This window comes from Eublepharis macularius, chromosome 9 (assembly GCF_028583425.1).
Source record: "Eublepharis macularius isolate TG4126 chromosome 9, MPM_Emac_v1.0, whole genome shotgun sequence".
Taxonomy (NCBI): Eukaryota; Metazoa; Chordata; class Lepidosauria; order Squamata; family Eublepharidae; genus Eublepharis; species Eublepharis macularius.
The window spans coordinates 47,667,532-47,682,609 of NC_072798.1; the positions used below are offsets into that span (position 1 = coordinate 47,667,532).

Sequence of the window (15,078 nt, forward strand, 5' to 3'; positions counted from 1 at the left end):
TCAACCATTTTATTGAATTGTATTATTCTGTACTTTAAATTATTGAATCCGTTTCGCTTATGACCTGTTGGTCTGTGAGCATGAAATAAAGACTCTGAATCATTGCTAGAGTATCCAGTTTGGAAAGTCAAAGATTTCCAAACTTTCTCAGAGTTCCCCGTCTACAGATAAGAGTACTGAAACTGGAAGAGAGTGGCTTGCCTAAGACCACCTAGGAAAACCACAAATGAGATGAGATTTGAATGAGTGACTCTCAGATCACAGCTTACTCTCTGATAAATTGATCTAAGAGATCATACTTTTGTTATGCTGTTTTTGAATTCCAGTCATTGTACCCTGTCTCATGCTGCCCCAAAGTTACTGGTGAACTTTGTGCTGTGAAATAGTCCAAAGGATATATGACTCTGTGATATAGCTACAGTTGACTTCTTTACAAGAAGATGTACACTTACCTAACATCAATATATAAAACCTGAGCCAACTTTTGGTATACATGCAGGTTTATTTTACATCAGACAGAAGATTAAGGTTTACATGGTCTCATGTCATGAATACAAACAAGTAGAAAAGCAGCTACTCAGGTACTGCGCCTTGTCCACTAGGCAAAGGAGAAGGGACGGTATGTTTTCCTTAAAATATGAGGCCAGTTGATCATTCTGTCTGTGCTCTCAAGGTTCTGTCAATGAGCTGATGACATTTTGTCAAGCAGGTGACTTTCTCACTCAGAAATACCATGGGTGAATTATCCAGAATGAGCACTGGTGACACAGTGCTGGGCAACCAGTTATCAAAAATTTATACAATACAAATATGGGCTTCTCTTGATATCTCTTAGTATCACTTGGCTGTAACCAGGCTTACAGTTAAGTCCCTAGTAGTCCAGAATGTTGCTGTTTTTATAGACAACTTTTCCTTTCACAATTACATACTCAATCAGTTCTTGATGGCCTCCGAACTGGTATATCAAATGTTCCCATCTTAAAGGGGAAAAAAATTAAAGACTGTAATTTTACTTCCACAGAAAGAACAATGCTTTAAATGCTCTCTAAAAAATGAAGCATGACAGCCAAACTACATTGTCAATAAAAAGCATGCAGAATGCAAATGGAGGACCGCATATCTGAAAGCTCTTATTTAAAAATCATTGCATGTATAAATCTAGCATATAGGGGAGGTTTTCCATACTGAGCATATGCAGGTGCTTTTTCAAGGTCAGTATTGCCTATTCTGATTTGCTGCCATTTGCCAGGGCCTCAGGCAAAAGTTTCTTCCCCATGATCCAGGCTACTTACACCTTTAACTGGAAATGCCAGCAACTGAACTGAGGCTCTTCTGCATGGAAACATGGGTTTACATCTGAGCCACAGAGCCAAACTACAAGTGACGCCTTACACAGGTTGGACACTTGTCAGCTTCTCTCAAGTTTTGATGGGAAATGTAGGCGCCCTGGTTTTACAGCTTGGCTCTCCATTACAGCTGCAAGACCAGGATGCCTACATTTCCCATCAAAACTTGAGGGAAGCCGACTAGTGTCCAACCTGTGTAAGAGGTCACTTGTAGTTTGGCTCACAGTCCCTGCTCTTCACATAACCATTCTTTTGGTTCTCCTTTAGGGGCAGGAAACTCTTGACACGTGGGAGAATTTAGTCTCTCCTCATCCCATTTGCAATGAGATATTTCTTGAACAGATAGACCAGCTGTGACTATTTATGCCCTTGCTTTAGCAGAAGGTCCTAGCTTCAACAGTCATTGGTGACACAGAGTGACTTGCTGCCTTTTGTCTTGCACCACTGCCCCCTTTCCCAGAGCTCAGCATTGCAATTACTGTTATACACAGCTCTGGACCCTTCCTTTAAGGTCCTATGGGCATTTAGGGTTTAAAAGGCAACAGGGTAGCTAATGAGGGGGGAGGAATGCAGTCTATGAGAATTTGGAGCTTGTTTATAGCTACACTACAAAAGCAAAGGCAAGGCTGTTTTCCTCCCTTCAGTCTTTGTAAAGCTTTATTAAAAGCCCTGACCTGGATAGCCCAGGCTAGTTTGATCTCATACATTATCCGAATCTAAGTGGGATCGGCCCTGGGTAATATTTAGATGGGAGACCACAAGGAAGTGGTTGCCATGCAGAGTTGCCATAAGTCAGCTGCAACTTGACAGCAATACATACATATATACAAGCTAGTGAGCTGGGCTTAACCCTGGGACTCAACATAACCCTTACCAAACTTCTGGGCTCCACCTACAGCCTTGCTGTAGATTCAGCTCTCTCACCCAGAGGGGTTCACACTGAGACCTCAGTCAAGGAACTGAATTTTTCTTTGTAATTATCAGCAACCCTAAACGGCAGCTACAAGCCAAGACTACCAGCAACTTATAGTAAAGCCAGAAATAGTGGCAGCCCAGCAAGCACTTGTCTCATGTTAGATTCCACATTATCCCACAGTGGTCCAAGTGGTCTGTACAGTCATAGGAAAAGCAGATGGATAGACCTGGTCTTACTGACCTGTTGTCTCAGCATTTAAAAGAGCTACACATGAGTTATCATGGGATAACAGTAAAAATTACCTGCAGCAGAAAGTTTTATTTAAAAAAAGAATGTTGAGCCATTAACAAAAACAGGAAAGAGTGCTATTAATGACTACCATTTTGTACCTGCTTTTTAGAGACATCAGAAGGACATTACGGTTAATACTACACATGGTATGGAATTTGGACTCTGTCTTTTCCAGAGTTCCCAAACAGCTCATGTTGTCAGCTCACTGTCTGCTCACGAAAGCTCATATCCTACCACTAATTTTGTTAGTTTTACGAGTGCTACTGGACTCTTGCTCTTTTCCACTGCTACAGACAGACTAACACGGCTACCCATATTTTGGTAGGGAAGTTTGGGAAATGCCAAGGGGGAAAACAATGTCAAAATCAAGAGTTGCTGTTTCCCTGTTCTTTCTAGGAAAAATATTCTGAATTGCAGAATGAAAGGGCTTTAATATTTCAACTACATAATCTACTTCATTCAGAAGCTATTTTCTATATATTTGTGCCACTGAAGCAAGGCAGGAGTCACACTGGAGAGGGGGGCTTCCTCTGGTTGTGCCTGAGGAAGGTTTACTCACTGAACCCGTCTTTGTTGTTCTGTTAGATATTGTGCAAAATACATCCTGTTCACCCAAGACTTTGGCGATTAAAAGCTTGTTTTGTTTGGTACTTCTTAATTTTTATTGTTCCTCTCTTTGTGCTTTTATGCCATTTGATTCACTGTGGCTTTACATAGTTGGAGAGTTTATGTATCATGAACTGCCTTGAATGCCTCTCTGTGGAGGCAAAAATATAACCTGCAGGGTAGATATTTCATTCCTCCTTATGTAGTCGCCTATACGGTAGTTCAGCCTCATAAAGCAATTTAAGTCCTTACCTTGATGAATTAATGATAAGGAGATCTCCTTGTTTGCCAACCTCTACGGAGCCATGAGTGTTGGATCTCCCAAGGGCATAAGCAGCATTGATGGTAGCAGCTGCTAAAGCTTCCTTCATGGACATCTTCATGTTTACGCAGGCCAGATGCATTACCATGGGCTAAGAAAAGATAGAAAAAGGAAAATCTGAAGTTACTATACAGATGTATAATACTTACTACATGTCAGCCGTGCCCCTAGTGAGTCCTGGACATGTTAAAGTCAACAAATGTATCATCCAAGTATTTCTGAGCCACCTGAAAGCCTCACTATAGTAGAAATTAATATGAATGAAGGGCTTCTCCTGCCCCTCTGTCAGAACCACTCTGACTACTAGAGTACATGCTAGGCCTCAGTGAGGAAACAGGGTTGCCTCCTCCTCCTAGAAGTCCTGGGAATTGGGGGCAGGTTCCTGCTGTCCCCATCCATCCGGTTTCATGCTGGGATACCTTTCCCCACTGCCTCTCTGCTGGGCTGCCTCTTACTTTGAAGCCAGCCCTGCAGACTGTGGGCTGCCCAGTCTCCCATGGGCCCACCCTAGTTGCCCAAAGGTTGGAGGTGGCACCAGGGCCCTTGCCAGCCTGACCAAGGAAGGACAGCCCAGTGCCATCCCAATGGAGTACGGTTTGTTCGGCAGCACAAAAGTGATGTATTAGCTGTCAGATGTGGAGGAGAAAGGGAGAGCTTGCATTGCTGCCATCTTTCCCCTGGTAGGGTTGGGCAGGGCCTTGCTGCCCAACAATGAATTTTAATTACACTCACAAGAAATGCAAGGCTTATCTGTGTAAAAAATAAAATAAACATAATAAAATTTACATTGTGTATAATTATAGAAAGCAAAAAAAGAATCTTTGTCCATTCTCAAAGCAAGATGGTATTCTTTGATCAATTTCAGGGAACTTCATATTCACATGAATAATAGTTTTGCATCTAATAATAGTCACTAAAGAAACATCTTACCATTGAACAACAATAAGCATTAGGGTTGAAGTCACTGCCAAGAGCAACAATAACTCCTTCTTTTAACATTTTTCTAGCCTGAGGCTGTTTTAATCTAAAAAGAAAATGAATCTTTGATATTCAAACTGCAACACAAAACCTACCAGACACACATACCCACATGCAAAGAAACTATAGCTTTATCTATATGTCAGTTTTGAGATGCCCGCCTATTCTGGAAAATAATTATGAATCGTTTAATGAAGGGAATAGTTTGTCTGGATATTTCAAGGCATGATAATAATGTTAAAATATTAATTTAGATCTTCCACAATGGTTCTGAAACCATCAGAAACAAAGAAGAAAGCTAGTGAAGATACAATCCTGCAAAAGATAGTTGTACTTAAATCCCATAGAAAGTAGTGGAATGGAAAAATGATCTTGTTCATCATTTAGTGTATGCTGTGACAGTGTGATAGACAAGCACCGTAATAACTCCTTTTCTGTCATGCAGATATCCTCCAGCACCAGTCTGGTTTCCTGCATGGGTGCTGGACTGCATGGAAACTAAGTTTATAGGATGTCCCACAGGATCCAGCCTCTTTGCAAACACAGGGAGAGCCTGGTTGGACTGTGTGGTAGAGGGACTTGTGTTGACCCTCTGTCATGCTAAGCCAGTGCTTCTCTCTTTTGCATATATAAACTCAAATGGTAACATACCACATGCTCTTAGAAATGCTGCATTTACTGTTTTCTACTATCAGGAAGGCAAAACCACAGGTTTGTGGGCGCTATTTTTTTTTAAAAAATTACTTTTTTCATATATTAAATGCCAATCATATTCACAATGCTTCTTCTAAAAAACAGTTTTTGTGTCATTTGCACTAATACTGCATTACAGAAGAAAAATGGTAATTTAAACCTGCTGTATCCTTGTGCCCTGCAGGGTGGTTTTCAAAGTCATCAAACACCAGCACTTCGGAGAACTGCACTAACAATAATTGTTTGGTCAGTATACCATCTCAAAAGGTCATAAAAGCATTGGTCCACAACCATCACACCCACCACTTACAAATCCCAGAAAAGTTCTTTTCATTTGAATACTCTGCATTAAATGGATGCATAGATATGGCTATGGGGTCATAGACACAGCACCCATACTACCTACTCTGTGATGCATGCATTCATTGAATGGAGATTCGTTGTCTGAACAGGGCTACAGTGGCAACACAATCATATTGGAATTTACCTCAGCATATATGCTGTGGTTGGCAACAGGACAGCTGCACACTTTGCTTGGGCCATTGCTGTAATACCTTCATCGCTAATTTCTTCGAGATGACTTATAGCCTGGGCTCCTAGTTCAGCTCCAAGCTAGAGATGGCAAAACGAGATCAAACCAAAAAGTTACTAATAGAGAATATTGCTAAAGGAAAAATGACATCTAGCTTCTATAAGATGCCCATACAATTTGGTCTCCTTCCCATCATGTTGCGATTTGCTTTTTTAAAGAGCTAATTATAAATGTCTAAAGTTGACACTACAAGAAGGTTTTTATACTGCATGGATGGATGTTATTAATCACATCAGGACCATTAATTAATAATGATACAATCTATATGGAGTGCCTAAAATATTGCTAGGCATGATCAACAGGATTCCAAGAGCTACTTTAGCCACTCTCTTTGGGACTTCTCCCTTTTAAACACCAAATTCCCCAGCCATATTAAAAAAGGCTTTTGCAATGTCCTCCAGTTTCAAAAGGAGTTGGGGGAGGGGACTGATTGAGAAACACAATAAATATTAGTATTTTTAAAATCATGACCTATACATATAGTTGACCATAGAACTTGAACTGCAATACATTATGGAAAGAATGATAAAAACAGTCACTTATCTGGGTATTGAAATTTAAGGGCTAGACAGAATTTCCTCTCTATCTGCAATGTTTCATGATTGCTTAGGGATATTACTATATCTGATTCTCAATACTGCCCCATCTGTGAACACTTAAATTTATGGTCTGTGACCATGTACAGAGAAGGGAGATATTTCTACAAACCTGGAGGGCTATCCTGGTTTGCAGAAAAATCCCAAAACCTTTAAAAAAGGGGGAGGAGTAGTCAATAAACCCCCAAATGAACAACAGTTGACTGTACAAGAACAGATGACTGTATCCTGACCACCACAGCAGGCACGTGGGCAAGGGAGGAGGCATGGAAATCATGCCCTCCTCCCCTATGCTAAGGCTACGATGCTACAGGTGGGTGGTTGAGAAGGTGGCAGCATGTGAAATAGAAGTCACTCACTACCATTCCCCCCAGTGCCATGTGGTAAAGGTGCAGGTGTGCAGTGGAGGAGAAGCAGGCCGAGAGGAACAGGCTTGCCCTCCCCGCAACAGTGATGGTGGGCAGGGGTGGAGGACAAGGAGACAGGCAGTGCGAGACCACCCCTACCCATGGCTGAGGTGGTGAAGCTGCAAGTGGTTGGAGGGGGAGGAGGGGAGGAGGAGGAGTTGCCACTCTCCCCCGCTTTCTTTCCACTACCAAGGGAGTGGTTCTAGAAGCAGGCAGGCTGAGGAAGAGGAGCAAAGGGGAGGGCCAAGCTACCAGGGCAGCAGTAGGGCATCACTGCAAGCAGGAGTCCCTCTCCCCCCATGAGTTCCTTGCGGGTCCCCACTTGTTTCTTAATAATGCATGGATAATTATCTGGAAAAAAGAGAGAACCAATAGATTTAACAGACAAAATGAACTTCTTTGGCTTTAATGTAGTGTATATTGTACTCACAAATATTATAGAAGTGAGTAATAATAAATAAAGGCCACATCTCCAAAACACTGCAACGGGACATGGCACACAACAGGACATGGCACACAAACTGTACAAAATAAGTATATTCTGTACTGCTATCGCTAACAAAAACCATTTCCACTATATGTCCATTTCATTTTCCTTCACTGAAAAAAGATAAGCAAAATCAATGTTTGAGTAGAACATGCAACGCTATCAGCAAAGGTCAGAAAGTCCAACTTTCTTAGTTTTCTCCTTTTCATATTACTTGTTACATTTACTTGTAGTTCATTGCATAAATATACTAGTGTGTTTTAGTATTTCAGGATTGTGAGGCTGTCTGAGAATTCTGGATTCAAAACCAAACTGGCTCTTTGTGTTTGTAATATTAAAGAAATACCTCTGCACTTTTCATTGGATGGAGCTCATCCCCATGGAAGTTAATCTGTAACCCTATATCTTTCCCAGCCTGAAGAATTCTTCGGGTAGAATTCAAATCAAAGACACCCTTCTCACAGAAAACATCTATATTGTCAACATGTATTTCGTCATTAAGGTCAAGTTCCTTCAGTTTGGGAAGGTGGATGTTGATAATGTCATCAGTGGCTTCAAGGGTATTTTTGTCCCTATTAAACAAAAAATATAACAAAATCCCACAAGATTAATCACATTTTACATGATCTATGTTCTTGTGTACATAAAGTCATGAAATTAAAAAGCATTTATAGAACTCAAGGAGGATTTTACCATGTCTAAGTGAACAGTATTACATAATTTCCTATTATATTCTTAACTATTTTCCTATATTTATTTATAACATTTAAATCCTGACTGTCTGCCCAGTTAGGGCCACTAAGATGGCTATATTTGAAAGAAGCTATACCTTCTATTGTATTACAAATGTATTCTGCTTACTTTCCCCCTCAACTCCCCTTCCAGTCTAAATCTTGTCTTTGATAACCAGACTAGTCTGTTTTTTAAAACTATAAATATTTCTGGAGTAGGGTCATAGTGTAGAAATTTGCCCTGTGGGAAACCCACACAGATACTATACAGGCATCTGAGTGTGTGTGTGTGTGTGTGTGTTGAGATTATGAAAATGGATTAAACCTGCACTTCCCAGTGTCAAGCCGCAGCCTGAATCAGAATATCCCACAGTTGTTATTTACAGTTTTTTAAAAAGTAGAAGAGCCATTCATAGATCTCCTAATGCCATGTCTAGTTTGACACACACAGAGCCAAACCAAACAAAATGTGGGAATTCCATGAACACAGCTCCTACCATTTTTTTCTTTCTTTCAAAATCAGGGACACAGAGATCCAATCTTGTCAGGACTGTAACATAAGGGGAGGACAGGGTCAAGCCTTCTTCCCAGGCTGTTTTCCTGACCAGAAATAGCCCCACAAAACCACTATTTGCAACACCTTGGCAAATACACAAGTAATGGAGCAGAACTGTTTCAGATTGGGAAAATGATTTGATGATCCCCAGACACTGTGGGCTTGATCAAAACTGGTGCCCTGCACCCGATTTTTAAAGAAAGGATTTGCCCCTTATTTTATAAGCCTAAGGACAAGGCCCACACCCATTTATGAATGGTAGTATTGTGTACTTTGACTGAAAAGCAGAAAAATATCATTAAAAATACAATCTAGAGTCCCAGTCTAGAGCCAATGATTTTGTAGATCTGCTCCCACTATTGAACAGGGTACCGTTCTATGTGTGCATCAAAATCACCTGTAAATCCTACCTGTAAAAAACTGCTCGATCAGACTGAATTAAAATTTCTACCTATCCTTTCTTTACAAATAAGTTAACCGAGATCTTCTTTCTACTTTTCATAACTTAGCTGAACTAAGGTAGATGCTTCCGTCATAACAAAGATGCAAAAGGTTCTTTTAATAAATAACGAGAATGCTTCAAACACTCCAATAATTCTTAAGCTTCAATAAGATGAATAGTGAGTTTTAGTATAAGATTTAAAACTGACAAGGAAGAATATTACATTACTTTGGAACAGAATGAGCTCCGCAGTAAGTAGAAGATACACCAATGTCCAGTTCTTGCCTAGCCCTTTCGATCACTCTGAGCATCTTAATTTCTGTTTCGAGGTTTAAACCATAGCCACTTTTACATTCAACCAAAGTAGTGCCTCCTCTGAGCATGCGGAGCAGCCGCTGTTTGAAACGTTGGAGGAGCTCATCTTCTGGAGTTTTCCGAGTGTGCTCTACTGTGAAATGTATTCCTCCTCCAGCTTGATGAATATCCATGTAGGAAGCGCCTGCCAACTTAAAAACAAAATCATCTGATAAATACCCATTCTTGGGCAAAGACTGCCTTGCTCTGCAGCTACATGTAATTACACCTGCCTTACACTGCAGCTACATTTAATTACATGTAATTACAACTTCCCTTCTCCCTTGCCAAGTGCCTGGGGGCAGAAAATCTTCCTAAAGTTCAGAAATTGTGATGGCTACACTTCCAAATCACAGATGGCATGGACAAGGCACCCTCTACCAACTATCCCTGGAACTTTATCTCTCCTTGTTCTCAAGGTCAGGGCAGCAATGGCAACAGTACCACATCCTGACACTGGTGAGAGGAGTAAAGTTCCACCTGCCTCAGGCATTTTTCATACACATACACCTCTAGGTGTTCTGAATTCTCTCAGGGGATGCCTATCCCTAGCTTGAGCATCTATGAATTAACTAGTTTCAGGTGGGTACCCATGATTGTCTGTAGGGCAAGATTCGGGCCTATTAGCACCTTTGCAAAGGGACTGACATGTTTGTCCAATATAGAGAGTGGAAGGGCACTGCTGACACTTGACTGCATATATAATACTGGAAGATGAACAAGTGAATGAGCCTGAGATGTTATAGCTGTTGTTGTTAGGTCCCTTCTCTAAAGGATAAATGGGCATAAATCTGATATTAAAAATCTTAACATTCAAAAACCGGTGGGAGAACATTTTAATCTGCCAGGACATTCCATCATTGACCTGAGAGTAGCTGTTCTGAAGCAGAGAAACTTCAAATGAAAGTTACAACATGAGATTGCTGAAATGGAGTTTATTTGCAAATTTGGAACAATGTTACATTGGGACACTGAATTTTTCCACACACTACAGATGGTAATTTTCTGCACTTTAAACCGATGCTCTATCAAGCTTATTACAACATATATTATAGCTAGTTTCCTGATACTCTAATTTGCAATATCCCTCATGACCTCTGCCTGGATGATAAAGACTCCAACCTTTTCCCACTCCATGTATCTGATGAAGAGAGCTTCAACTCTCAAAAGCTCATACTCTGGAAATCTAGTTGGTATTTAAGGTGCTACTGGACCCGAATCTTCCTCTAGAAATTAACATGTATTCTTTTTTTCTTTTCTAACAAATGTCTATGAAATTATTTGACATTGAACTTCTTCCTCCTGCTTTCCTAACTTCCAGGGACCTGAAATTGTCCCCGTGCTCTACTACTGTACATCATACATAACAGCAGAACATTTATGTTTCTCAAAAGATGTGACATTACAGAATCATCAACCTGGAGAAAAGCAGAGAGAATGTGTACATTTTTTTTAAAAAAACACCTGCTTTCACACAAATTTACCTTCATGGCAAACTCATGAACCCTGTCACCGGCCCACACTGGATGAGTATGCGCATCTACCAGACCTAGTGAAAATATTGTTTAAAAAAACTCAGTAAAATGCACAGCATAGAGATGTTAATACATATTTATGTTTTTAAAAAACATTTCCTCTAGAAAACAAAATAACGAGAGCCTCAAAATAACAATTTTGTCAGAAAACTGCCTATGGCTCTATAGTTATCAAATTTTACTGAGAAAGAAATTGAAAGAAAATTAGGAAGGGAAGATTCTATTTGTTAATTTAGGCCCTTCAAATTGAATTTTCTTAGTCTTGCCACTTTGATGACATGCTTAGCTGCACATCATTAGGTAGGGATTAAATATCAGTTGTCTTTCAAGAATGACTGACACACTGAAACCCAGAATTTCTGCCTAAGTAAGCATGGCATTTGTCTGTTTGGTACAGCGAACTATGAAATATACACCAACCTGGTAAGATGCATTTGCCTGAACAATCAATTATCTTTTCAAAAGGCACGCCTGAAAATTGCTTGCGAATGGCATCCACATCTCCTGCTGCCTTTATATAGCCATCTCTGTTTAAAACAACACATCAAAATATTGATCTCAAATGTGACAGACAGGAGTAACTAATAACTGGTTACAACAACATAAATCAATTAAAAAGTTTAAAGCCTGACCGTTCTTAGGGTAAAAGGACCTTTTAAAACATTTTTATTTACTTTTCATGTAATTTGAACTACCTAAGGATGGAAAGAAAAATTATCCCGTCGGGCAGGTCATGCTAGACCAAGAGAGAACAGGTCCCAAGCAGCTGCACCCATCCGGGAGACACACTTACTTGCCAATCACCACACTGGCATTTGCTAACACTGCCAGATTTTGCATGCCAGACTCTAGGAGATATTTTTCTCCTTTTGTACAGACAAACACCAGCTGCTGGGCGCCTTCAAGCAGGAGTTCATATTGGCCTGCCATGTCGCTTTCCAGACACAACCACCAAAGGAGCAGTGAACTAAACAAACAGGAGCAACACTCATGGCTTCAGCGGGGAGGGGAGAGCAGCTCAACATTTCCCAGGTCAGAGTCTCTCTCTCGGTTGGCTGCATTCACCCAGGGCAAACATAACACTTGCCAGTTGCCACTCTTTGATTTTCCCTTGTAAACTCCCCAGACCAACGTGTAAAAAACAAAGGCCAGCTGTACAATGGGGCCTGCTCTGTGAAAACTAAGGCTACAGTCCTAGGAACTCTTACTCAGGTGTCAGCTCCACTGAAACCCAGCAGGGTCAGTTTCCAATAGTGGGTAAGCACAGGATCAAGTTGCATGAAGGAAGCTGCCTACAAAAGAGGGGATGTATCCATTTCCGCCAAAGAGCCACATTCTGTCTAGATGCCCTGTCCCTTGTCCTGGAAGGGGCTTGTACTTTGCTTTAGTGACTTTACTTTAGCTAGGAGGAGGGCCCCTGGAAGAGAGCCAAAATTCAAGAGGTCTTAGTTATCCTGGGGGCAAGCAATGCAATTTAATATGATATTTGGGACTTGAGCTGTGAGAGAAGGTCTGAAGGGAACCATTTTCAAGGGCCCATGGTGGCTCTTAATAGCATTGTCAAGGAACAAGTAAGTCTTGTCAAAATACTGATAGGCTGGCAATCCTTGGAGATGGCTGAGCCAGTGCTTGACTGCTGTGGTCCAATAACTGATAGTGAATAAATTGAAGCTGAACCCAGAAAAGACAGAAGTGATGCTGCCTGGGAAGGCAGAAGTCTTGAAGGATATTGAGCTTCCCACCTATGATGGAATTCTGCTGACCCCTGCTGCTAAGCCTAGGAATCCTACTGGATCCAGCATTGCTACTGGATAAGCACTGACCTGGATAGCCCAGGTGAGCCTGATCTCATCAGATCCCAGAAGCTAAGTAGGGTCTGCCTTGATTAGTAATTGGATGGGAGACCTCCAACAAAGACCAGGGTTGCAGAGGCAGGCAATGGCAAACCACCTCGGTTAGTCTCTTGCCATGAAAACCCCACCAGGGGTATCCATGAGTCAACTATAACTTGAGGGCACTCTCCACCTCCAAGCAAGTAATGCACCTGCAAAAAATGCTTTATTCCAACTTGTCTAGTTCACATAATGGCCCCCTATCTTGACATGAGTGATCTGACTGCCTGGATCCATGCCACAGTAACACTGAGACTAGACTACTGTAATGCACTCTACATAGGACTCACCTCAAAGTCAGTTTGGGGACTCCAATAGGTACAGAACACCACAGCTCAGCTATTATTGGGAGTTAGGCAGAGCACGAATGATTCTCCTATTCTGCAACCAATCACTCCACTGGCTATCCCTCAGTTACTGGGCTCAATTCAAAGTATTGATTGACTATCACATACAAAGCCCTTCATGGCCTTGCTCTATCCTATTTGACAGCTGCCCTTCTCCCTCTGCTCTGTCACATAGAAGCTTTGCTCATCTGAACAGGGCCTTCTGCAGATAACACCCTGCAAATGGGCAAAATCAACAACTGCCTGTACATGCATATTCTTAGTTGTGTCCCCCTCTTTTTGGAATGGCCTGCTTGAGAAGGTCATGAAAGTTCCCACTCTCCTGGCTTTACACAAACTATACAAAACTGAATTATTCAGGAGGGCTTCTTTTACACTGGTAAAAGGGCTGTGCTGTAAGAAAACAGTTCTGAGAGATGCTCCGGTAAAAGGATTGGGACTGTGGACTATACTACTATGTTCTGTCTGTTGTAGTAAGTATGCTTCTACACTGTAATTTCTGCATGGTTTAACATGTCACGTTTAACTACTTATGCTTTGTTTCAGGTTGTTTCAGAAGAGTTTTGCATGTTTTCAGATTTTTGCAATCCAAATTCTATTGCACTGTTTAATTGGATGTCCCATCCTGTTGATCGTATTTGACTTACACTATGGAATCTGCCTCTTGATTCTCAGTGAAAAAGACAATGTATTAGGTAAATAAATTAATCAAATAAAGAATAAATTCCATTAAACTTTGTGGGATTTATTGTCGATGTATTGGGAAATGGAACTGGATGGAACTCAGAATGAATGAAGAATTTTTTTTAGGATCGTGCATCTGTTTTTAAATCAGAACACAAGTAATATTTTACTACAGAACGGGAAAGGGCTGCAGTAGGATACATTGCCATCTCAATGGTCATCTTCCATGACTTCCCCTTCATACATGAGAGAAACCAATAGTTTTTTTTAAAAAAAGATCGCTAATATAATTCTTATACAAGTCTGCATTTCCCTAATATTCTGGAGGCAGAGCATTCAAGACAGCGCAGGGCGCTCAGTCTTTATATTCCTCACTATGCTTGGCAAACAACCTGCCATTTTCAAGACAAAGTCTTCCCAATAAATGTAGAGGATCGTGAAGCACGCCTTTCTTTTACTGAATTTAGGCATAAAGACTCTTAGGACCGGGCTGCCTTCCTCCATCTTCAGGGATGGGTAACAAAGAAGCACAGCCGACTGCCACTTATGCAGTGCTAAGACACGCGCGTGCGTGAACCAGCGAGCGCAACAAAGGGGCAGGCGCTGCAAGGGGGCGCGCGCGGGTTTTTGTCCCGTCTCGTGCCCTGGAGCGCTGCTGAGCTGCTCTCAACCGTCTTCTTGCAGGCGGGCGGCCGTTCCGGAGGGCAGAGGCGCGTCTGCTGCGGAGGCTCTCGCATGTATTTGAAGCTTCCTAGCGCCCAAGCGCTTTCTCCGGTACCTAATGTTATTTGTAATCATTGTATGGTTTTATTATTTAAAAAAAGAAGAAGAAAATGGGAAAGATATAAAATATAAACTGATGTTAGCAAAATGCTAATAAAAAGAAAATGTTATATCAATACACTTCACTTAAGAGCTGTGATACTTTTTATCATTATTATAATAATTATAAAATTATATATATATATATAATTTATATTATATATATTATACTTTTATACTTATTATAATCTTATAATTATTATAAAATAATTCCTGCAAAAGTTAATATTAGCACATTATTAATATAGTACACTATATATTGGAAGCCTGCAAGGAATTGGGGGAAGGGTAAATTATTAGACCCCGCCCCAACCACATTTAGACTTTAAGATCTGAAGTTTGTGAGCTGTGGAGTTTGGGAGGAGCTTAGCTTGGCATGCAGAGGTCCAAGGTTCAATTCCTAGCATATTCAGATAAGAGGAGCAGGCAGTAGGGGATGTGAAAGATCTGCCTGAGACCCTAGACAGCCACTGCCAGTCAT

The 15,078-nt window shown here is 41.0% G+C and overlaps 1 protein-coding gene across 1 annotated transcript; it reads right to left on the minus strand.

The window, feature by feature from the left end:
- Positions 1-482: 482 nt before the first annotated feature.
- AMDHD1 (amidohydrolase domain containing 1) lies at positions 483-11,829 on the minus strand. Its single transcript, XM_054987726.1, has 9 exons — positions 11,646-11,829; positions 11,273-11,379; positions 10,802-10,866; positions 9,192-9,469; positions 7,581-7,806; positions 5,640-5,764; positions 4,412-4,505; positions 3,412-3,572; positions 483-977 (listed from the first exon to the last, which is right to left on the minus strand). Exons 1-9 carry the CDS (start codon positions 11,780-11,782, stop codon positions 872-874), a joined length of 1,299 nt encoding a protein of 432 aa, XP_054843701.1. The 5' UTR covers positions 11,783-11,829; the 3' UTR covers positions 483-871.
- Between the last annotated feature and the right edge of the window lie 3,249 nt (positions 11,830-15,078).